At 44.5% G+C, this 24,181-nt stretch overlaps 1 protein-coding gene across 22 annotated transcripts in view; it reads left to right on the forward strand.

The window, feature by feature from the left end:
- Positions 1-9,622, forward strand: part of GORAB (golgin, RAB6 interacting) — a 105,466-nt gene extending 95,844 nt beyond the window's left edge. For 20 of the 22 annotated variants that reach the window (XM_051624447.1, XM_051624448.1, XM_051624446.1 and 17 more), the window contains 4 exons: positions 1,774-2,122; positions 3,351-3,452; positions 5,107-5,247; positions 7,884-9,622. In XM_051624447.1, coding sequence (XP_051480407.1) covers positions 1,774-2,122; positions 3,351-3,452; positions 5,107-5,247; positions 7,884-8,355 — 1,064 coding nt within the window. In that variant the 3' untranslated portion in view covers positions 8,356-9,622. Of the gene's footprint in view, positions 1-697; positions 772-1,773; positions 2,123-3,350; positions 3,453-5,106; positions 5,252-7,883 lie in introns of those variants that run through there. The other 2 variants (XM_051624463.1, XM_051624467.1) reach the window with 2 other exon arrangements.
- Positions 9,623-24,181: the final 14,559 nt, after the last annotated feature.

Below are 24,181 nucleotides of genomic sequence, written 5' to 3' on the forward strand. Positions count from 1 at the left end.
CAGGACCCTGTCAGTTTATACCTAGAGAAGCACACGTGAGCATCCTTCTAATAGTCGAAACCGACCTTCAGAAACACCAAGAGGGGCAGAGTAACAGCTTTTCGTGTAGATTTCCTCACTCACTTAGGAGAGCACCTCTCTGGGCCGCGTCCCTGCTCACAGCACCCCGAAGACACGCCCTGAGCACCCCGCAAACGCCGCTCTGGCTGCGCTGCAGCAGGTGTCTCATCTGCTCTTCTGCCTCCCTAATTACAACTTATAAATGACCCGGCAGTCGTGGCGAGGGTCCCCGAAACCTGCTTCATCTGGGAGCAGCTCCTCCTCCTCATTCCCGCCCGATTAGCTGGAGCTCTCGCCGCTTTTCTGAGGGCACGACATTCCCAGCAGGGATGTGCCACCCACAGCCCGGCTCTCCCTGCTGCCTCGGGGCACGGCCGCCCGGCGGACCCCGGGCGCTACCCCGCCGAGTGAGCGGCTGCTGGGGGCGGCCTCCGGGCCCCCCCGTAGCCCCGACCCGCTGCCCGGGCCCGGCTCCTTCCCGGCCCTTCCCGGCCCCTCGGGCCGCCATGTTCCCCGTCCCGCCCCCGCGCCCTGCCGGCGCCAGGCCCCCCGGCGGGGCTGTCCGCCGCGTTCGCCTGCCGGGAGCGGGCGGCGGTGCCGGGGCACCCGCGGGCCCTTGCGGCCCGTCAGCGGAAGGAGGAAGCGCCATGGCCGGGGCCTGGGCCGGCTTCTCGCAAGAGGAGCTGCGGCAGCTGCGGGCCCAGCGCCCAGGTACGGACCGGCACCGGGCTCTGCCGGCCGCCGAGGCAAGGGGTCGGCCGCAGGGCCTGCCCCGGTCGGTTAGCGGGAGAGCAGCGGCGCCCGGCGCGGCTCGGAGGAGCCACCGGGCCCTCGGCACCCCCCGCAGCTCTGCCTGCCTCCCTGCATCCCCTCCTCCCCTCTGGCGACACCTTCGTTCACCCCCTCAGTCTGCCCGTCCCTCAGCCCCCCTGCCGCCACCTCCATCCGCTCAGCATGCCCGTCTACCCTGGCCTCTCTACATCCTTCTCAGCCTTGCCTCTTGCCGTGGCTTCCCACGCCTTAGCCCTCACGTTCCTCCCCCATCGGTCACTTTTGGGCTCCTAATCCACATCTGTCTATCCGTCCAATTCATGCGTCAGACTCCTGTTTCTCCAGGCAGCTCCTGGTTTCCCTCAGCCAGGCGTTTGGCTCCTCCCGCCCTGGCTCGATCGCTCCGTGCTCCTCTCAACCTCCCATCCAGGCCTCTCCACCCTCAACCTCTCTCACATTTCCAAACTCTCCAGCCCCTTGTCCTGCACCACATCTGTCTGTCCACTAGCCCGCTCGTGTTGCCAGTCTCCTTTTTGCCCACCTGTCCTCTTGTTCTTCCTCTGCTCTTCACTTTATAATCCCCCAGTTTGCCCATCAGACTGCCCAGGACCCTTCCCTAGCCCTTCATCCATCTTTCTGTGATTCCCTTAAGAGCTGCCTCACTTGGCTTTAGGTTCCTTCTGCGGTCCAGGCCCCTTAGTCCTCCCTCTCCATGTTTTGGGTGCTCAGATGGTCTACCACTCCTGATTCTTAGGCTAACAAAACATTTCCAGGTTCTGGGGTTTTCCCCCAAGTTGCCTTCCCTTGACACCCTGGCATGTCTTTTCCTTAGGTTGGTTCTGCTCCAGTTTGTTTTCTTGCCCAGAAAAGCTAATTCACAGAGCCTGGCTTTGATCTTAAGGTTTTATTTTAATCCTGTTTTTCCCTCTCACCCATTGATAGATTTATATGACCCCTTGGAGCAGCAGCATCATCCCCAGACTGCAAACAAGAGCCGGAAGCAAACGCCAAGAGAAAAAGCCTTCCAGCAGCAATGCCAGAAGCTGGGGTTGCAGGGTGGAGCAGCCTCTGTTCCTCCTGAGCAGTTGCTTTCTGTACCAAAACACAAGTCTGGTCATCCTCAGCAGCCTGTGCCATCACCTCGTGCTCCTCCAGTAGGAGATGAAAGGCCAAGTGAGAACCAAGAGCAGCAGGAGGAACCGACCCCAGCAGATCCCCGTGATGGCAGCAACCGAGCGCAGACCTGCCCCCCAAAGCCCAGCTCCTGTGTGGAGAAAAAGAAAGTGGCATTGTTAGTAAGTTGGTAAAATCAGGGGATGGGTTGTATTCTGCATTGACTCATTCTTCCATTGTTCAGTAAAGTGAACTTCCCTCTATCTAACAGGAAAGTCTGAGAGATCATGTTTGCTTCCTCTGCGTTAAACCTCTGTTTTTCATCTCTACTTGGGTTAAACCTGATTCAAGACCAAATTCCATAGTGTAATCCATGCAGATAGTTTCCTGTGGTAATGGGACTGTACATCATCAAGCACCCAGGCACCACATTTAGCTGCAACAACCACCTCCTGAATCTGCCAAATTCATCTCACCCTGTGCACTTGCATTTAAATCTTATTGAAAGTATTTTTCTGTATGAGGTTTTAGGAACAGACTGATGAGGAGAAGTCTGAAGAGATATTCTTGTGCAGGAATGGTTGTTAATATTAACATGGCTGAGTATAATTGGGTATTTTTAAGCTAAGCTATTTTCAAGCTGAGACTTACTGAGAGAAGGCATGAGGAACACAACAGGGTAGAAAAGCAGCAAAGCAGGTTTTGTTTTTTTTTTCCTTAATCCTGCTCAGTTGTATTGACACAAGTTGTCCCCTTTCACCTGAGACCTTGCCTTCCATCCTCTGGGTCTGGTTGTATCTCTTAGTAGGTATAGCCTAGGAAATGGAATCCATAAAGCTCTTTCCCTGTTGGCAAAAGTGAATTCTCCTTCTTCCTTTTTACAGGTTTTTCATTGTAACTTTTACCAGCCTTTCATTTGTATCAGTTTAATTATTTGGGGACCCTACTGTAAAGCAGACCTGTGAAATGATCTGTTTTATGAAGAAAAAAACAGCTTTCCAAAAAAAGAGGCTGTGTTGGCAGACTGAATAGATGGTGACTTTTAGCAGCCACTAGGAAACCTGAAACTGCTTCTACCTAGTGGGCAAATACATCCTTTAAATGAAGAATTCCACCCATATTTTAAGAAGTGCAGTATGCTCCTTCCAGCAAAGTTGCATTAACCAGTGGCTTTACTTGCTTATCAAGGTTTTTGTTCTGATCAGCAGATTTAACCTGGAAATGTTTTACTGGTCTGAATGACTTCTTGCAGATGATCCTTTCCTCAGAACAGCAACCTTTTTTATTGTTCCTTTGACGTTTTTAGAATTTGCTCCAGGAAGCAGCATGGTGAATATTTGTGTCATTTGGGGAAGAGGGAGAGAAATGAACTTTCTGTTAATTTTGATCTTCTTGTCACTGAGCAGGCAGGAAAAGTCACGCTGGGAAATCCTCCAGCAGGAGCAGCGGCTGATAGAAGAGAAGAATAAACGCAAGAAGGCTCTCCTGGCCAGAGCTATTGCTGAGAGGTAAGGGGCTGTGCTGCAGCAGGGGCTGAGGAAGGGATTACTTTTCATCTTCAACCAGTTGCATGTCTTCTTAAATCTCACCTTTTCCTGCTGGCTGTGCTGCTCCATGAGCGAGCAGCTGTGACCTGCATTTCCCTTGAAGCTGTGACTATGACACAGTTTGACACTTAGCAGAAGCCCTCGTGCCTGTCAGTAAGGGCATGATTGGAAGTTGGGGTGCTTGGATGCTCATCCCTGTTCTATTCCTGATTTGTTTTCACTGGATTTGAAGAAAGTTTATTCGATTCCTAACCTAGGAAGGGAAACTATAGCTAATTCTGTTCATGCTTTTTACTCTTTCTAGTATGGGAAAGATGTTGAAAAGAGATGGTGATCAACTCTTAAGTTTAGGAAGGTATCATTTTACCACTGGCTTTTTAGAAATGATAAAAATTCATGTGTTCTCACAGCTGTTAGCTCCTGCTCTTCAGGTGACCAGACTGCAAGGTACTGTACAGTGTTGTCCACCAAGATAGTACAGGGAAGGCAAGGTTTGTGGGGAAGGAAATGGGAGCAGCTGATAATACTGGATCAAGGCAGGAGATGGGTAGTATGTTCTGCCCATCAAAGCTTTTGGGTAGCACAGATTAACATAGCCAGTACTGTGCAGAAGATTCTCTTTGAGGTTCTGAAGATTATTTTTTTTCCTTTGGCAGGCAGATAGAAGTTTGAGTCACTGCAGGGCAGGAAACATGGGTGTGGCCACCAGGCTGGGTTCATCTTCCTGGAAGCAGGGCATTTGGAGAGAGAGGAGGCTGGAAGGAGATAGCTATTATGTCTGACATGCAAAGGCCTTTTTCAGGCTCTCAGCAGTGCTACAGGATGTCTGATTCTCTCCACCTGCATCAGCTGATCTAATGAGAGATGGCATCACTTCCTACAGATCTAGTCTGGCTTTCAAGTACCTGCTTTGGGGTTGAAAGCAATGGCTGAAAAGCATGGTTTTGCTGGTGGTGAAGAATGTGACCTGGTGTAAAAGCTTTTTGAAATTTACTTAGCTTGCTTGGGAGTGAAATCCATCAAAGGTTGCTGCCCTTGGCAACATTTAGTTTTCAGAACTTAAGAATGAATAGGCTGGGTTGAAAAAGGTTACATAAGGCTTGATTGAAATCCTTTGTGCTTCATGTAAGATTTTCCATTGACTTCACTGGGGTTTGGCTGGGCCTTTTGGGAATAATTTTACAAAATGGAAATCAAGCTTAGGTTAGGTGACTTTTTGGCCCCTACTAACTGGGCTTCTTTGAAAGGGGATATTTGCAGGGCTAAATACCCTTCCCCCTCTAATTCCCCCCCAAGCCATTTCCTGTTTCCTTACACTGAGAACTACTTAAATACAGCAACTTCTTGTATGTTTCCACAGTGAAGAAACACAATCCATTTTAGGCACTTTGATTAGAGTCATTACGTAATTTCACCATACTCCTTTAATAGCAGGCATTTTAGATCCCTGTGGATATTAAAAAAGATCAAAAGTCTTAAACCATAAAGGAGAAACCTTCTGATCAGCTCTTAAAGAAGTTAGTTGCACTGCAAATGAAATGGGGCCTGTTATGTCAAGGAGAGTGGCTTGAAAAAAAAAAAAACGTAAAAAAAAAAAGGCATCCTCCTTTTGCAGATCCAAAAGAACTCAAGCTGAAACAGTGAAACTAAAAAGGATTCAGAAGGAACTACAAGCTCTGGATGACATGGTATCTGCTGACATTGGCATCCTGAGGAACCGCATTGACCAGGCCAGCCTGGACTACTCCTACGCCCGGTAAGAGACAGGGAGGTGGGAATAACCCTGCCTGAGTGGAGGGAGAAAATGCTGTTTCCTGTCACCAAAGTAGCAATGGAGTTATGTCATTGTCATAATGTGTAGCTAGAGTGGTCACAGTCTGGGGGGCTTTCAAATCTTGAGGTAAAAGTGTGCTTTCTGTTTCTTAATTTTCCCCTTGGACTCTGGAAACCGAAGCAGGTTTCCTAACTGCAGGCTCTGCTCTCCAGCTTCATGCTGTCATGAGACATACTGCTTTAACTGTGCAGTTGTCCATAGGCCCTGCTTTATTGTTTCAAGGTTGTTTATTTCTTCTCACGGGGAAAGAGGGATTTTTCTTAAGTCCTAAAATGAAAGTCCTTTTCAGGGAAACTTGATGACAGCTCTGGTCCTGTTGGCATCAATGGAACCAATTAAGCTTAAAACATATAGTACAGCTGAAGTGCTTTTGGAAGTGGGACCAGAACTTGATGGAAAAAGCAAGCTTTCACCCTGTACAATGTGCCTTTAATCACTCTGATTCTGATGAGTTCCTTAAATGCAAGAAATTAATCGGAACACCCTATTAGTTGTGGGTAAACCACAACATCAGTAGATAAACATCAGCGTGTTTATGTAGCCGTTTAATAGAATGGAAACGTTCGGCTGCGGTTTTGAGTTCACAATTCAATGTGTTAAATGTGTATTTCTCCTTGTGAATTCTGCTCTACATTGACCACAGGCCAATAAACGTGGTGATTAGTCTTTAAAAAAAATAGCAGCGGTAGCTAAAAAATAAGGATTTATTTTTATATATTTTTTTTATACTTATCATTTGAAATATCTAAGATTAACTGTAGTTTCAGGAGCTGAGTGTGAGCACTGAATTTCGTGCCCTCAGGAGAAAAAACATGTCAGTGTCTTTTAGTTTTAAGTCTGGTTTCTAAAACTGTTAAATGCTTCATAGTAATGTGTATATTTGAAATGCTTAATGGCTGAAGAGCATATAACACAACCAGCTCTGACGTTTGGAAACCAGATTTTAATGAAGATAACAAAAGAGGATGCTGGTAGGACAAAGGGAAGAAGCTTTACAAAATACCTAGTGACTTTTATGAACTTAGTAAGCCTTACTGGGAGGGAGGGATTTGAAAATGTGAGTTAGATACTTCCAGTGTTGTAGTTTTTATACATTGTGAGCCAAAGCTGTTTTACTTTTGTGTCTTTTAAATTTTTTTTTTTTTCTGTTTTTTCCTTATATTTTAGGGCTAAAGCACAAATCTTTTCAGGGGGTTAAAAAGTGCAATATTAAATAGTCCTGAGCACATACAGCGTTAGGGGCATTTGTCAATTGCTGTGGAATGGTTTTTTTGTAAATAGGATGTGAAGAATATGCGTGAATTCAGCCCAAAGATTTAACCGTGTAGAAGTTTCCAGCGTAGCATTAGTAGGAAAATCTTGACCTTCTTGAGAGGGAAACATTAGTGGGCATCTTCTGCCCACTGCAGGCACAGCCTTTGCAGCTGGGTCAAAGTTTTGTGATTATCATATAAAGGAACATATTTGGGAAGGCTTTTCTATGTCTTATTTCCTTCCATTTCACTAAGCAAAGGATCTCTCCTATCTTTCTGTTGCTTTGTTTAGCTAGATATTTGAATCTGGTTTTATAAAACAGCTGGATTCTTTATTCAGCCACCTTACTATTACTATTACTATTACTATTACTATTACTATTACTATTACTATTACTATTACTATTACTATTACTATTACTATTTTTATGAATACCCTGTAAGGTACTTATTGTAGTTATGTTGCAAAAGCCTTTGCATGTTCCCTTTCCTGATGAGCAAGATTTCATCTGTCTTTCTATTAAATCAGAATGAATATACAGATTCACTGAATGTAGTGAAAGATGCATCATTAATATGGACACCAACCATTAAAGTGCTAGATGTCTCAGATGCATTAACCTCAGTAAATTTTTTGAATATTTCCTTTTTGCTGTATTTATCATGACAGGAAGTGCAGATTGGCAGGAGGTGTGTGTCACAGGGATGCTGACAGTAACATTCTACATCATGCAGAAGCTGTGATCACTATTGATGTCATATGCTGTGTCAATCTGTGCAGCTCCTGGTTTTCTGAACATGCTAAATGGGTGGCCGGAAGAGAGACTTCTGGAGTAGGTCCAAATGTGAATGTGTGTAGCACCACTGTAGCATCTGTCTCTCTTGGGCGGATGGTTGGGTTAGAAAAAACACAAAACTGCTGCAGTGTTTCGGTTCACTAGGTAGGCGTTCTTTACAAGTGTGAAAACACTTAACATTTCTGATGGATTCTTTCTGCTGCCAGTGATGCATCTCTTAAAACAGGCAGTAAAAATGCTTGTTTGTGATTCAATCTGTAGATTTCAGATGAGTAAATTAACTCTGGGAGTACAGCAGCAGTACAGCAGAGGCTAATGTGTCAGGAGAAGAAGTTTGTTTGATTCACACTTGTTTTCTTCCCTTTTGCTAACGTAGCTGCTCTGAAATAGCTGGCATAATGCATGGCAGAGCACATTGCGTTTCAGGGATGCTTAAAGTACCTGTCCATGTGTCAGACTGTAAATGGCTTGGAGAACTAACCCACTAGAAATGATGCTGGTTTTGCAGGAAGCGGTATGACAAGGCTGAGTCGGAGTACGTGGCCGCCAAGCTGGACCTGCAGCACAAGACAGAGATTAAGGAGCACCTCACAGAGCACCTGTGCACCATCATACAGCAGAACGAGCTCCGCAAGGCCAGGAAGCTGGAGGAGTTAATGCAGCAGCTGGAAGTGCAGGCAGATGAGGAAAATCTGGAACTTGAGATCGAGGTGGAGCGGATGCTGCAGCAGCAGGAGGCAGAAACAGGGAGACAAGCCAGCCAGTCACACAATCACGCTGGGACAGCGAAGGAAAACCCCACTGCCGGGGTCATGGCGCAGGAGAGGGAGCATGCCAGCCGTGCTGTCACTTCTCCTGCTACTTCTGAACAGTTGGTTCAGTCTGAAAACTCCAGTACCAAATCTCTCTCCCATATGGACAGCCAAATTCCAACAGTAAAAGTGACTTCAGGAAACTCTCCAGCCTGTTCTGATACATGACTACTATATCCACATCAGCCAGCTGGTTAGGGTGACATGCTCACTGCAGGCTTGTGTGCTGTCTGTTATAGCTGGGTTTCTGCCATGCCAGTAACATGCACTTCATTTCTCTTTTCCTTTAATATTTTTTTCAAATTTTAGAGGCTCATTTTTTTCACCAGGCTTTCATTTGGGGTTCACCATCTCTCTTCATCATTCTGGTTTAAGTTCATGTTCTAATGCTCACCTCTTCATGGGGCTTTGTACCTTCCTGAAAGAGGATACTTGGAAGTGAACAGTAGGGTCTTTCCAAAGGCTTTCAGCACTTTGCTATCACAGATGATGCCAGTTCCAAGCAGTGTGCAAGAGATGTGTATCTACATGAGGAAATATCCCAACTTACTCTGTTTCTGAACGCTGACAACTGCAACGGGAAGTTTCCCTTTCTTTTTATCTGCAAGGGACTGGCTTTTGAACGGTTTTTAATCCTGTGAAACCCAAGTGCTTTCTTTAATTATCTTTGTAGCTGATACTCTTTCCTGTGCCTGATTTAAAGGAAATTTGCATATTGAGGCAAATTGCAAAGTCAGTCGGAATATTTCCTTTTTTCTCTTTGACTGTTCCTTTCAGATCACACTATGTCACACACAGCTGTGTGTTTATAACATTATTGTCTATGAAATCAGGGCAGCTATGATTTAACAAAAAATGAGAGGTCACAGTTTGCAGAATGGATGATGTAGAAGTGGAGACACACAAAAGAGGCTATTACAACTGAAGCTGTTCCATTGCAAACGTTTTTCTCTGTCATAGTTGCCTCAGAGTTACAACAGTTACCCAGGGATCTTGTAATGAATAATCCCCACTGTATATTGGAAGTGGGACCATTTTTTGTATAATATTCAATGCATTTTCTTGCCTGAAGAGTGGGCTTGTACCCCACAAGAAGTTCAGCTGTTTTCCTCTGTTGCTGCTGAAAGGCTTTAAAAAGCTATTCCAGGTGGAGAAAGTCTCGGGAATTAAAATAGAGGAGGTAGGAAAACCTCCCATGGACTGATGCAGCTGTGAGCCGTGGGGACAGTGTTCAGAGCTGTCCACTTTGTCACAGAGGAAGGCTGCTCTCATGGTGGAAATGGTTCCTCTACTACCTGATTTGTACGTGTCAGAGTTCATGAATGAGCTGCTGAATGACACCACCGAGTATATAAATGGCTCTCTATGGCTTTAATAGTGGAAAAACATGTCACTACATTTCATTTTTATTCTATTAAAAAATCGGTGCATCTTCTGTGCAGTGTGTCTACTTTCAGTTGTGATATCTGATACTAATACACATATCCAAGATTTTTTCCACAGGAGATGACAAATGACAGTATCAGGTTTGTCCCTTGGCAACTTTCCCCTGTGTGAAAGTAAAACCTTCAAAAAAGCTGTTCCAAAATAAGAAAACTTACAAAGCAAAGACAAAGCAGGGTATGCTGTTTGGCAGGAATCTTTTCAACTCACCGTGGTCCAGGGCAGCAGTGGAAAATCTCTGCTGGTGCTTTACATACACAGGAGAAGGAGGGATAAATCTGTTTCCTAGAGAAGCCACTCATAATCAGGGCTAACTGAAGTTAGAAAACTCTGAAGTAACATTTGAGATCCGTACAAAGCACTGCTCTGTTGTTGCTGATACGCTGCACTCCCTGTTATTTTGCTGGAAAACCTGGCCTAAAAGCTGAAGATTTGATTGTATTATGAGAAGATTGTGACTGACTTCCTTTGCTTGGTCTGTCATTGCAGAACAGCTTGTAGCAACCTGATGATGGTTTTCAAAACTGGATACCAATAAGTGCAATAATAATTTGGTTGTACCACTCTTGTTTCCGTCCTCTGCAGCTGTCCCCAGTTGCTCCTCAAGAGAATCTTAAGTCCTAGTGGATAGATCTGTTCCTCATTACAGTTGTACTTGGCTCCTCAGGGGACATACAGAAGAGCATCTGACAGAAGACTGGAATTGTAATGGTATTTACAGGAAGCACATGCATACCATTTTGCATATAAGTTGTGGTTCTCTAGTAGGCTAAAATGTGGTTGAAATAGTCCTAATGATTGCACCTATGGATAAGATTATTTTGTGAACTCCTCAAACCAAAAAAAGGCAAAACAGCGTAAGTCCAGAGATCTTTTTGACAACTGCTTAAGAACAAGAGGGTCCTAGAAGGGAATAAGTGTTTTTTTTCCAACAAAATTACTTGAAAGGTGAAAAAATCTCATGTGCCATCCTGATAGTGCTGGTGCTGTTTCTGCCTGAGAGGGAAGGCACTTGTGTTAGAATCAGCAGTTTCTGTTCTCTTACAAGTCCCTCATTGAAGTTCTGGTCACTTCTATCTGCCTTTAACTTCTGAGCTTGCAAAATGAAGTGAACTGGCTGGACGCCACACGAAACAGCCACATGAAATACCAACAGGCAGCATAGCATTTGGTTGCTCTCTCTAGACAGGGAGCTCGAGAGTTAAATTGTTTGATCTGAGTTATGAAGCCTTTCTCTGACGTGTGATATAAAACACTACCGTGGTGTCAGTTCCACTTTGGAAGTTCACAAATGTTTTGATGGGTGCCAGTGTGCTGGTTTAACATTCCCCCTATCCCGGAGCCAAGCAGTCCAGTCATAATTGTAACAACATGTGTGCTGGTCAGAAATGCCAGGAGATGATCTTGGTGCAACAGAAGGGTTGGGGTTTTTTTCCCTTGTTTTTCGTTTAGGCAAAGAGAACAGTTGGAATTGAGGCTTTTCAAGCAAAAGGCACTTCTGCCTTTGTAGTCACTGATGAATCTTAGACTGTTTGCTTCTGCTGTCACGAGAGTGCATTAAAGGCAGGTGCAGGGTCCACCCAGCTGGCATGTTGTATCTTCAGAAAAATGGAAAAGCTAAAAGTTCTGCATTTCAGGAATGGGTTGGGTGGGCAGATTTTTAAGTGAAGGCCTCTTGCAGGTAGAGGTAGAATTGTGGATGTGAAACCTGCCAGAGTTGAACGCCTACAGCAGGGAAAATGGAGCAACGTGGTATCTGAAGGTACCACTGCAGGCCTCTTCACAGGGGACTTATGTTCTCCTGTGGCAATGTGGCCATTTCTGTGTTGGGCCACCACATTACCATTATGGGAGGAAGTGGAAAACACCAATATATACCACTGTAAGAATGTTAAAAAGCACAATATAATTGCCCATGTTGCAGTTTGGCCGGGATGTCAGGATTAACACTCCCTCCTCTGTCAAGAAATGTTTAAATGAGCACAGATGGTCATGGCTCAGCCTGGGGTTCCCATGCATGTCTAGTACATGGTGTAAAACACTTGGACAATCCCCAATCTGATTGTATATCCAGCCAGCTGAAGCTGAGCTCTCAGGAGGTTTCAGCTTAGGGTAGCTATCTGGAGAGAGACTCAAGTTCTCCATCAGCCATTCTTCTTCCTAATACCTTCTGCAGTGCAATGGTGTCTTCCCTTTGAGCCTGTATTCCATCTAAACAGAATGAGGAAAAACTATTAAGTGAAATGTGACTATTAAGTGACTGGCCTAGTGGTTGGGGGTATGGTGTTTCCTGACCAGCATTAATAAGAACATGCTAGAAAGGATTGCATATGGAAAAGTTACCCTGTTCTGGAGAAAGTCTGGAGCCAAAGAAAAGAGCAGAGCACTATGGAATTGCCTTTCATGCTGGGATTCACTCCATTCTGCATTTTCTGGGTAGGGCAGTAGGAGCTTGCATCAAAACCCCTGTGGTATCAATTGTCCCAGCCTGAGGCCCAGTTCTTCGCTAGATCCCCTTTTTATATGGGATCTTTGAGCAGCTGTTGGTCCTGGACTGAGCTTAGTACTTCCAAGTGATGCTGTGTAGACGTAGCCTTTTGGGTCTCTACACTCTGCTCTTGTGCTTGCCATAGCTGTGTATAAGGGCTCGTGCAAATGCTTAGAGAGAATTTTTCTATCAGGCCTGATCCAACTCCAAAATTGTATAGCCAACTCTTTTATATTATATCATGGTTCCTTTTCTAATTCTGTGGATAGAAGCAGGTGTGGTGCAGAAGGGACAAAGGGTTTTGCTAGTGGCAATGCAAAAAGGGTGTAGAGATGTGGGCTGGTATAATAGGAACCACATGCTTATTAAGTGCCCTATTTAGGCTTGTCTGCATGGTCCTATTAAAGCGAGTGTTGGCTCCTTTGATGGGGCACGAGGCTGGTTTCCTTCATCATTTCCCCTGATTTATGTCCCAGCAGCAAACTTGCACATCAGTGGGGAAAGACCAAGTAACGAGAGAAGTTAGCCAAGCCTCACCCCCTCGGCATGATAGGACATTAGATCCCTCAAATCTTTGCCTTTGGCAGCCTGTTAGTTACAGGGTTTAAATCATGCCTTTTAAGACACAGGTAGAGACACTAAAAAGCTTGGGCCTTTCTGAATTAGGGCCTGGATTGTGTAGTTAGAGTCATTTTCTCAATTAGCTAAACATAAATCAGTATAACGAGGCGTTTGGGAGCACTGGGCAGGTTTAGTACCTTGTCTCTCCTGCCTCTGTCCATACCACTCCCACCTGCTTGTTTGGCTGATCAGCCAGTGATTTTATTTTTCCGTGCTGCTAGAGCTGAGCGGTGGGTTTTAATGTCTGAACTGGTTTTCACACCTGCTACATGTGTGCGAGAGGTGAGAACTAGGGGAAATTGCTCTTCTGCATTAAGTAGAGCAGCCCTCATGCATGGCCCAGATCTGGCAGCCTCAGCACCCCATGCCACACTGTTCTTCAGAGGATGGGGACAGTGTCCTGTTGAATAGGCAGTGGTGGGTGATGACATGAGTGCAGGAAGTCTAGCAGCAGCAGGGGTGCTATCGGGCTGCAGAGCATATGTGGGGGCCAGGCACTGCATTTGTGCTCCAGAGCTGGGTAGACAACCCATGACTTTCCAGGGCTGCACCATGTAAGGGCTGGTTTCTGGAATCTGCTGCATAATTGAGATGGGACAAGTTGCCTTGCAAGCCAAGTTCAGTCCAGTCCTCTGGTGGAGTGCTGGGATCCATCTGGGCAAGCAGTAAGATAACAGCTTGAAGGTTCTATACAGCAAAAAATTAAACCCCAAGAGCTGAAATAACCCATTTTGTGCCTTGTGATCCCATTGGAGTGGATCTAAATAATCCAATGTAAAATCTGCAGTGCTGGGGACACCTCTTCAGTCTCCTTCCTCTTGACGAATCAGGGAGGATGTGGAGAGATGGCCAAATGAAGGAACAGAATCACTGTTCACCCAGACCACGCATGGCCGAAGCCACAGCCCTCCCTGAGTTTGGTTTTGAGGGCTGGAGCTGAGAAAGACAAAAACACCCAAACCAACCTTAATTGCTCTGTGGGTAATAAAACTGAAATGTGTGTCATAAATAAATCCCCGAATGATGGGCCTCTTCAGCTTTCCTTATGCAGGGTTTCTTGCTTTTCTCTGAAGCACCTGCTGATGTATCTGAACATAGGATCATCTGGTGTGATCCTCTCACATTATCCAAGGCTGAATCCAACCTCTCAGATGTCTCTCTGATGTTTTCTCTGTGATGAGCAGCGATGGGTCTCTGTTCTGGTTTGCAGGCATTCCCTGATGATGCAGGGCCAAACAGCCCAAGATCTCAGTCTGCTCCTTGGATGGGAAGGCATTGCTCTGAACTCGCTGTGGCTGGGGTACTGCTGATAGGTTTGTATCAGAACGGCAGCAGCCCAGGTCTCTCTGACAGGCATTAGGACCAGCTCCAAATGCATAATTGCTGACCTTGTGTTGCTTCTGCATTAATGCCTGAAAGTCCTGAAGGAGACCCCATCAAGTTATTTCACACACACGGCTTCCTCATTCAAAGACCCGGTAAAGGAGGTAGTAGAAAAAAGGACAAAGTCGCTTTATGACCTTCAATCTTAGCAATGTCATAAGGCATCTTGCTCACAATTCATATCAAGTGAGGCCCTGGCTGCACTGCAGTTAAAAGGTGAAGCAGCGACAGAATTAGAAGCCCTTCATCTACCTACCATGTAGCTGAAGGGCAGGTGACCTTCTTTACCATTGCCTCTACATGGCTGTGGACCACCGTGTCCCCAGGAGAGCTGAAGGGATGGAGAGCCCTGGGAGTCATTCCTAGGCAGCAGATAACAGCAGGTCGCTGTTGATTTAAGTCCTTCACTAGAGGATGGATCTAAGTATCATGCAGATGGTCTCGGCAAGCCAAGTTATCTTGCTTCCTCCCTTTCTCAGTGTGGAAGGGTAACCCTTTGCACTACCACAGCCTTAGGAGGTCATGAGGCACAGCCCAGCAAGGGTAGCCCACTAGAAGTGTTTGTTGGCTGTGTATGGTATGGCTGAAGAGTCACAAATTGGCTGTCCCTCAGATTGTCAATTTGGGCAAGATACCCTATTGACTCATAGGAGGTAGAGTGAAGCATTTGTGTCTTTTTGGACTCAAGTAAATTTTCCTGTTCCAGTGTAGTCAGATCCTCTCTGCCAAGGAAGGTTTAATCCAATTCAGGCATCATCTTCTTCAAAGTTTCCCAGTGTGAATCTGGATTAGGTTTCTGAAGATCACCCAAAACCCTGCACCATGTTTTGAGTAGCTGTGTAGCTGTTTAGGTGGTGGCTCTTGTTGCTGGTTGTGCATATTTCATTGTCTGTGGTGCTGGTGATGTCCTAGAGGTTGTGTCTTTGGCTTTGCTATCGTGTGAGCTGCAGCTGCTCCCACGTTTTGGTGGTTAACTTCATGGCAGAGAAGATGATACTATTTGGCATGAGGATGTGCTCATAAAGAACCAGGTCCATTCCAGCATTTTTTTAACATGCAACTCTGATCCTCCAAGAAGAACAACTTGCAGCTGTTTTAAGAAGTCATGCCTGGTTCTCTGTGGGATTTTATTCTTGCTTCCAGATTTTTTTTTTTTTTTTTCCCGCTGCCTGCTAAAATACCAATTGTTTTCTTTTCTGTTACTTATATCAAAATATTTAGTGATGGACTTTTCTCCATGACATCCCACTGCATCCCCTAACTACTGTGGAGTGTTCATCAGTCTCGCTGACATTAACCAGTTCTGCAGGAAACCAGCACTGCCAAGCAGGCAGGCCCCTGCTCCTGGGCTTGCTCAACATATCTGGTGGTGTCAGTGACAGTCCCTCTGATGCTCTCACTTGGCAGAACCTGAGAAGCTACTTTTCTTGGCCTGGCAATTGCACCAGGACATGCTTGGACACTCATGGTGCTCCCTTCTGGCCTTTACATCCAAAAGCTAAATCTGTGTTTCCTAGGGGAGGAATCACTATTTGCTTTTCAAGGCCTAGTCCATTTCCTCTGTCCCAGCTGCCCACAGGACTGGAGTTTTTCATTACTCAAACCCTCCCAAGCCACCAATATGCTTTATCCTTATGTCCTGCAACCAGCTTCTGTTCCTACTTCCAGCAGCTGCCAAGAAACTTCCTGGACCTACGTTACCTGCAGGCTAAGCAAATAACCAGGGCTTCTCAGAGCTGTCAGGAGGAACAGAAGGTGGGTCAGTGCAGGGGGGGTACCATTAATGCTTTGATTAACAGAATTCAAACTTGGTAGGGTTAAACTCAGAGCCAGTTTCAAAAGCCCAGGTCCCTGTTGTTCTTCCCACTTCTCACAGACTTTGGAGTTATCCGCGTTCACCGTTACACCCTAAACACTTGCCCTCAAAAATCTTTGCTTTCACCTATTGTGTCTCTGACCCCAGAGGTGGCTGTTTTGAGTTGATCACCTCTGGAGAGGTGACAGATGATAACTCATCTGGGCATTCCTGGAGAAAGCCAGAGGGAGACTTCCTGATGGGGGCGAGGCCTGGCGAAGGCATTTGGGATGGCTGCCATGCACAAACACATCAAAGGTGCGAATGGCTTTTATCAAGAGGCAGTAAAACTTTAATCCAAAGCCTACTTTAATGTATTTGCCACATATTTAAAAGGGAACTGATTTCAGAAATGCTTTCGAGAGTTTTAAAAATTCTTCTGGACCTGTGTCTTAACAACTCTCTTCACTCTGGAAACATGATGCTTTTATTTCTGGGATCCCAGATGTTCAGGACTCACAACTGAGGGGAGAATGAGAACTAGAACCGTTTCTAAACCCCTTCTGAAAATGGGCACAAATAGCTTTTTTCCTGGCTCTAAACCTCTGTTGAACTCTGATTTTTTTAATCACAGACCACACGTACAACAAGTACCACCTCGTCAGTCAGGAAAGGAGACATCTTCCCATTCAGTTGTCAAAAAACCCTCATTTTCAGCTCAGACAGGCTGCAAGATACTGACCTTTTGACTTGCTGGGGTGCTTGCCTCTACTCTGGAGCTTTAGGTCAGTCCTGTTTTGATGGAATAAACCTACCTTAAGTGTGAAAAACAGGAGGAGTTCCCTGGCAAGATCAGAGAAACTTGCCTTCCTTTCTTTCTTTCTTTCTTTCTTTCTTTCTTTCTTTCTTTCTTTCTTTCTTTCTTTCTTTCTTTCTTTCTTTCTTTCTTTCTTTCTTCCTTCCTTCCTTCCTTCCTTCCTTCCTTCCTTCCTTCCTTCCTTCCTTCCTTCCTTCCTTCCTTCCTTCCTTCCTTCCTTCCTTCCTTCCTTCCTTCCTTCCTTCCTTCCTTCCTTCCTTCCTTCCTTCCTTCCTTCCTTCCTTCCTTCCTTCCTTCCTTCCTTCCTTCCTTCCTTCCTTCCTTCCTTCCTTCCTTCCTTCCTTCCTTCCTTCTTTCTTTTCTTTCTTTTCTTTCTTTTCTTTCTTTTCTTTCTTTTCTTTCTTTTCTTCCTTCTGCAGGAGAGTTTAGAAATCACTGCTTTCATTTGGAAAGGGCGAGTGACTTTCCCATGCTGTAATACCCAGCAAGTGTTGAGAGAATGTGGTTACATAAAACCATATTTTTAATACAACCGACAGACTGTCTTGAGAGCTAAGTGTTTTTTGACAGTTTTTATGCACCTGTTAATTCAAAGCTCTTAACATGTGCCAGTTAAAAAGAGCCAGGCACTAAAACATCCACCCTGTGGACAGCAGGGGCTCAGCTGCACACCAGAGCACAGGGAATCCGTGCAAGGTAGAAACTTGGCTTCTTTTACAGGACTGACTGGTACACAACTAATTCAACTCAGAGCTTTTGTTTCCCAGTCCTGCTTAGCCTTGAAGTTTCCTGCTTCTGCTTTGGACTTGAAGAACACCTGACGTTTCTCTGGGTCTCTTCTGTTTGCTTTTCCCAGCTGTTGTAGTTATCAGAAAATATGCTAAATGTCCTATCAGCCTGTGTCCTTAGAAGAGATGCACTGACAGTAACAGGAGCCTGGGGGCTCCTTGACTAAATTTGTGCCTCCTCGTTTTCTGAATAATGGGGTTGCCTCTTATAGTCAGAGCTGAGGCAGGCATTGGCAAAGCCCAGATGGAAACCCTCCGCTCAGTCTTCCAGTGTGTCTGCTCAGGTGTTGGTCACTCCATGCTCAGAGGGGGTAAGTGGTCTCTTGCCTTGCTATCAGTAACATAAAGGAAGGCTGGAAAGTCCTCCTCCTCTTTTCTAAAATTATCTTTCCTCTCCACCCCTTCATATTATCAAACTCTTCGTCTAGAGATTTTCTCGGGGTCATTTTAAACCTCCCACACTGAGATCTTCCCTCTTCTTTCTAGCACTTTCTCCCCACGCCCTATCTGCTCACATCCCATCTCCACAGAGTTTTGCCTGTCTGCCTACACTGCCAGTCCCTTGGTGCCCTCATCCCTGTGGAGAAAAGCTTGAAAACCCAGTACACATCTAGCATAAAGGCTCAACAAAACCCAGAAGGCAGATACAACAAATACAAGAAAGCCTGAGAATTTTAAACACTTGCAGGTGCTGAAACAGCAGTGTCTGTGGTAGAAATGACCAGCTATTCCTGAAAGGAGAGGCTGCTCATTTTTTGTACAAGCCTTAGGCATTTGTGACCATGCACTAGGGGTGTGATTGTGTGACATTAGCATGCCACTGCCACATCCTGCATGTTGGTGAGCCCTGTCTGAGGAGACCACTGCAAGGTGGTCAGTGGAGCTGATGGGTCATGGAGGGCGTGTGTGATGGCTATAGCCAGAGGGGAAAAGCCCCACTAAGGCCTAACCTTGGGCTCCGAAGGTGTGCTGGGTTTGCATGCTACATGATGTAGAGCCTCAGGTCAGTGGGGACCTTCCTGAAATGAGTGGGCTTTATTGCCAAGAGCAGATCAAGGACTACTCGTCTCATACACTGCTCAGAGCTGATGGCTGGGGCTCCTCCTGGGCAGTTTTCTGCAATGGTGCTGAACATCAGTGTGCTTTCTTGCATCTCTGCTAAGAGACATAAATCCCTTTCCCCACAGGCTCCGTTTGTAGGCCTGATTGCTTGAGAGTGGAAAAACTCATCATGAATAACTCGTTAGGACAGTATTAGTATCTATGAATGCTGCACGTGAGTTTGAACTGACATGAGGGTTTTTTAAGCAGGAAACACTAGATGAGGGGGTTGTCAGCCAAACGTTGGAGGGGGCAATAGATGAGGCTAGGATTCCATATCATTAACATTCAGTCTGTGTATTGCAAAATCACCTGGCAGGACAAATGTGATCCAGATCAGGTGTGTGCACACTGTTGCTTTGTGTTGACTTAGCTAGAACATGCTATATAGTGTTTATATTGGCTTCATGTTTTACATTGGCTTCAGGAAGACATATGATACCCCATCTGGCATGAATTCTGTTGGACTAAAGTTACCCCATAACAATTCAGAGGATAAATTGGACTAGGCAGAGTGGTATACACTGCATCAGTGTTTTGCTGCATGGGGTCCCAGCAGTTTTAATCCAGCTCTGGGTACCCTCAAACAAAACTTTCTGTCTTGGTACTGCTTAACTGTGCAGGTATGTGTGATGCTCATGGAGAGGTTTCCCTAAATAAATGTGAGTTCTGCTCCTGCTGAAAGGTTACATTAGCATTATTTCTTAGACTCCTACTTCAGTAGCTGCTGTGTGTGGACTTGACCTCTAAGCTGTAATTTTTAGGGTGCGCCTTCCAAGCAAGACTAAGGTGCAGGTAGGGTGACCTCCTGCTCTGGAATGACAGAACTGGAAAGGATCTCAATATGTCCTCTCACTCAAAGCCTCAACCAAATCCTCACTAGCTGTCCTGACAGATAATTAGCCGATAGTTTCTGCACCCTGCAGTGATGGAGAATCTGTCTCTCAGCAGTAGAAGTTTACTCCAAGGTCTAACTGGAAACTCCACTGCTGCAGTTTAAACCTGGGTCTTCTTGCCCCGTTAACTGTGTGTGAGGAGAATGGTTCTTCCTCTTCCCAAGGCACAGCCCTTTCTCTGCTACCTTTTAAAGCATTTGCACAGCAGACTCTGCAATGAGACAAGGAGTGAAGTATGCATGATGGGAAGCATCCAAAACTTGCTCAGATCTGCCTGGAGTTTCCAACACGAATTGGGCCATCTGTGACTCATCTTCATGCTTGTGTGTCAACTCATATAGACATCCTCAGAGCAAGCAAAGCACTGGAGCACTACATGCTTGCAAGGACAACAGCACCAAATTTCATGGTTGTTGTCCTCCTGAGGGGAGAGAACTATGATGCAAGATAAGTTCATAAGAAAAGTATGGTGGTTGTTTACTGCTCTATTCAGACTGCAACATGCTCCATTTGCAACTACGAGAAAATGGTAAGAGGCATAATCCTTGCTGAGAGCCTAACTACTTTTGAAAACAAGTTGTCTCTCTTTCCATCTGATTTTAATTTGAGAGAACCGCTCTGTGTCCCAAAGCTGAATGATTTTATCACCTCGTCACCAGCCAGAGTATGTGATGACAGATTTTTTTATCAAACTAAAGAGTAACTTTGCTGAGAGCTCTCCCAGTTTTCACCCATATGAGAAGCCCTGGTGTTTGCTTAGAATCTGCTCACCCTTTTGCTGCAAAGGTGCCTTGTTCTGAGCACAAAACAGCTCTCTAGGGCTGGAGAGCAAAGGAAAGCTGCAGCCTCCAGATCAAGCTGGGAGGTAAGAGCTTCTTTCATTAAGCTCAGAAGAAAATGTGTTGGGTTTTTTTTTTTTAAGAGTGTGCCAACTACATTCAATTAGAAGCACTGTTCATGGGCTAAAATGTGTAAACCTCATTTAGGATGCTAAAGTAGTTTTATTGATTGTATTTCTTCAAAATGTGCAGAGTGAAATAAAATGGACCTCTTTTTTCTGGCTTTGGAGAAGGTCCTGAAAAGCCCTTCCTTGGACCAGGGATCATGCACCGTCTTACAGCCAAAAAGCACTTGGCAAAGTGGTAACAAGAATGGGACCTTAAACATCAAGAAGGCAGCAAAGTCCTTGAATGCTGAGGCACTTTTCCTAGCTGCTGCTGACAAACTAATTTGCAGGGCAGATGCAATAGCTGATCTATCTTAGACAAAGGCTTTCCTTTCCACAGCCACGGACAGTAATGAAAACAATGTTTTCCAATGATACTTTCAGCCCAAGAAAATACTTCTGTGAAGTCCACAACAGACTCTGCCCAAAGGTCTGCTGTGGACTTCACATCCCCTCATGAAAGTAAGGTATCTCTGAGTCCAAACTGGACAGCTTGGTTCCTCTAAAACCAAGTGGCATGTTCAGGCACATGGATTGTCCTAAGGATCTTGGGCTGGAATTTCTCACCGTTGGCAACAGAGAGACCACTGATGAGTGACTCACATCTGGGGGGGACTTTAGCACAACAGCAGTTGCCCAGTTTAGAAGGAAATTGAGTAGCCAGAGCTGCAGGGAGAGCTGTACAGAAGTACTCCTTAGGGTTTCTGGTCAGCCATGTCTTGGGGCAAGTGATTGCAACCTGAGCTTTGCATTGTGGTCAAGTTCAGATACCTGGGGAGGGGAGCAAGAAATGAAGCAATTCTGTTTGGTTTTCACCAAGACAGTCTTAAAAAAAGGAAGAAGAAGGGATAAAAAAAACCAAAAAAGATAAACCATAAATATTGAGTCAACCTAGGACATGGTGTTTGATCTGAAACACAATGTTCCATTTTACAGTTTAATTTTATTTTTTTCTAAAGTCAGGTTTTTCAATAAAACCTCCAAAAGGCTCATTTCAGAAACACCTACATGAAGTCAACCTCTCTGCTTTGAAAACACTTTAGAATGAAATGTTTTGAAGCTTAAAAAAGAGCCTCCTGTATTAGGCTTGTTGGTTTTGTTTGTTTTTTTGGCAAAAGGTGCTTGTCAAATTCAGCCCAACTTTGTGAATGGTTTATGTCCCTCCAAAATTAAACTCTTGGTCAAAGTTACTGTTCACTGCACAAATTCACCCGCTGGATCTATGAATCCATCAAGGGCAAATGGAGTCCGTGATTCCACCCTGAGCTGTTCCAACTGCTTGGAACCAGGGAGGAGAACCCAGGGTGTTCAGCTCTCAGGAATCAAAACCTAGGTCCTGCTTCCTTTCCAAGGGCATCTGGAGTCCCTTTTCTTTAATGGCCAAAATTCCCATTGTCTCCATGAGGAGTTAAAGCCCATCCTGCCTCCAAAAGAAGAAAGTTGAAGAGCACGGGAAGAAACAGCCCCCTTTTATTAATCTGCTTCCAAGAAAAAAATAAATGAGCACAAGACATGAGGTTTCTTTTCAGGCACTTTCTAACGACTTGGATGATCCAATGAAACAAATGAGAGCAGCCAGGAGATTGCTCTGCTCCAAAAGGGCAGAGAAATATTTGCCAGTGCAGCAGCTCTGCAAATGTGTAAGGCTGTTAAGCTTCTAATCCCATGTCTTATTTTTATGAATTTTCACACTAGTGGGATATAATGAACGTTGAGCCCAAAGACATTAATTACTTGGGTCCTTTTTTTGAGAGGAATTTCGATGGAGTGTAACGTTTTAAATTACAAGGTGTGAAATAAACTCTACAAAACTTACAGCTTTAGTGGAGGAACTCCAAAATCAAATAAAAATGCAAAACCGCTGATGAAGTCCAATTTACTGTAAAATGCCCTGGATCATGGTGTTCCAGTAATTTTTTTTCCCTACATACTTTGGTTAAAATAATTTATATCCGCTGCAGTGTTTATGTACCTTAAGCTTTATTTATTAAAGGATATGTATATTTCAAGCCCAGTTTTAATGAGACATGCTGAAATCTGTAAGGTACAGTGCGACTTTTGTTCTAATCAGCACTAAATCTCTTCTCTTTACTTTTTCTGTGTTGAAAACATTCATGTTGGAAGGAAAGAACCCTGTGTGTAGGTGCGTGTATATAAATTTCAGAGATGTATAAATATATATGTAAAGTAATAAGCAAAATTTATTTCTCTTTTTCTGTCATCGGGGCAAATACTCCATCATTGTTCAGTCTGAGCACTTAAAATCATGGGTGGATTTTCTCCTTACTCTTAAACAGCACAATTACTTCTTTTTTTTTTAGGCAAATTATTTATTTGCCAAAGATTGGGCTTTAGGTTGGCTGAAAACTTTAGTGAATTAACATCAGCTTGACGAACTGTTCTGGCAAAGGAAGAAAAAGAAATCCTAGTGTTTTGGCTTTGTTTTCTAATGAAATGTTTTCAGATTTCAGTTTGAACCACCACCCTTAAACTGAAGTTAACATGAACTAAAAACTACCCTGGAAGCTTAGAAAATTCTCAAAATTGTGAATTAAATGGGGCCTTAGGGATGTTTCTTAGGGGAGTTGCTTCGAAACTTTCTTCCTGTGTTTTCATTCTTGCAAGGAAAGAGAAAATATATTTGGTCAGATAGATGAATTTGAAAACTGTAATATTCATGGCCGTTTCAGTATAGCATTAGGAGTAAGTTCTAAAAAATCTATTAAGTTTTAGGAATTTAATAAAACATAAGCTGCATTTTCAAGATATTGTAAAAAGCCTGGCTTTCCTTGACACTTCAGGACAAGATAAAAAGTATTTAACTTTTTAACCCTTCCTGATAGTACTGGAATATAGATACAAAGCTGGTTGTGCAAATGTCACTTGTGGTGCTTAAACCCTTGTTGCAGATTGTACGTAGATTCCTAAATCCCTTGAAATTTAGTACATAGCATGGATATCGTGGGCAGGAAAGTGACTCCCTTTCCTTACAAAATGTTTTTTGAGGAAAATTAAAGGTCCACTTCTGCCAGTTTTTGTTTCTATTTAGTGAAAGAAGGAAACGGAAAACGCTTTAGTTTAAAGAGGGCAAGATAAAATCTCTTCTGTTTCTAGAGAAATGGAAAATGTAAATTTTTTCTGGTAAAAATCAGCTTTGCTAGGCTTTTGCTCAGCTATCTGCATTTCAGAGGCTATCTGCAGAGAACGTTTTAGGTCTGGTTAACTTGTTTTCCTCTCTGTGCTTTCCTCTGCACATAGGGCCACTTATTTTTCTGATGAAGTTAAAGACACAAGTTCTCAGCAAAGCAAAGTGGAGTTTGGGGGCAAAAGAGAGAGGTTTTTCTTAGTTTCATGGAATATGTTTGCTTGAGGAGTGAGTGCCTTTCTCAAAAGCAAATCCCGAAGCCCAGAAATGGCTGACCAAGGAATTTAAAGGGAGAAACGCTCCGAGTCGGGGAGCAGCGTAATAAAGTACAGGTTTGTTCTGTAACAAATTCCAGTGCTTGCGAGACTTTTTTAGACATATGGAAGTCCATTTAGGAGGAAAATTGGTTGCAGCCGCTGATTCAGAACCTATTGGAATCAGTGGAAACGTTTCCATTGTCTTCTGTCCTGAAGAAATGCGGTTTCTGTCCTTCCTTCCATCCCTCGCCTGCACTCGCTCTCTGGGCCATATGGATTTCATCTCCCTCAAAGACATGTAAGAGAAGAGGGTT

Source organism: Apus apus, chromosome 7 (genome assembly GCF_020740795.1).
Source record: "Apus apus isolate bApuApu2 chromosome 7, bApuApu2.pri.cur, whole genome shotgun sequence".
Lineage (NCBI taxonomy): Eukaryota > Metazoa > Chordata > Aves > Apodiformes > Apodidae > Apus > Apus apus.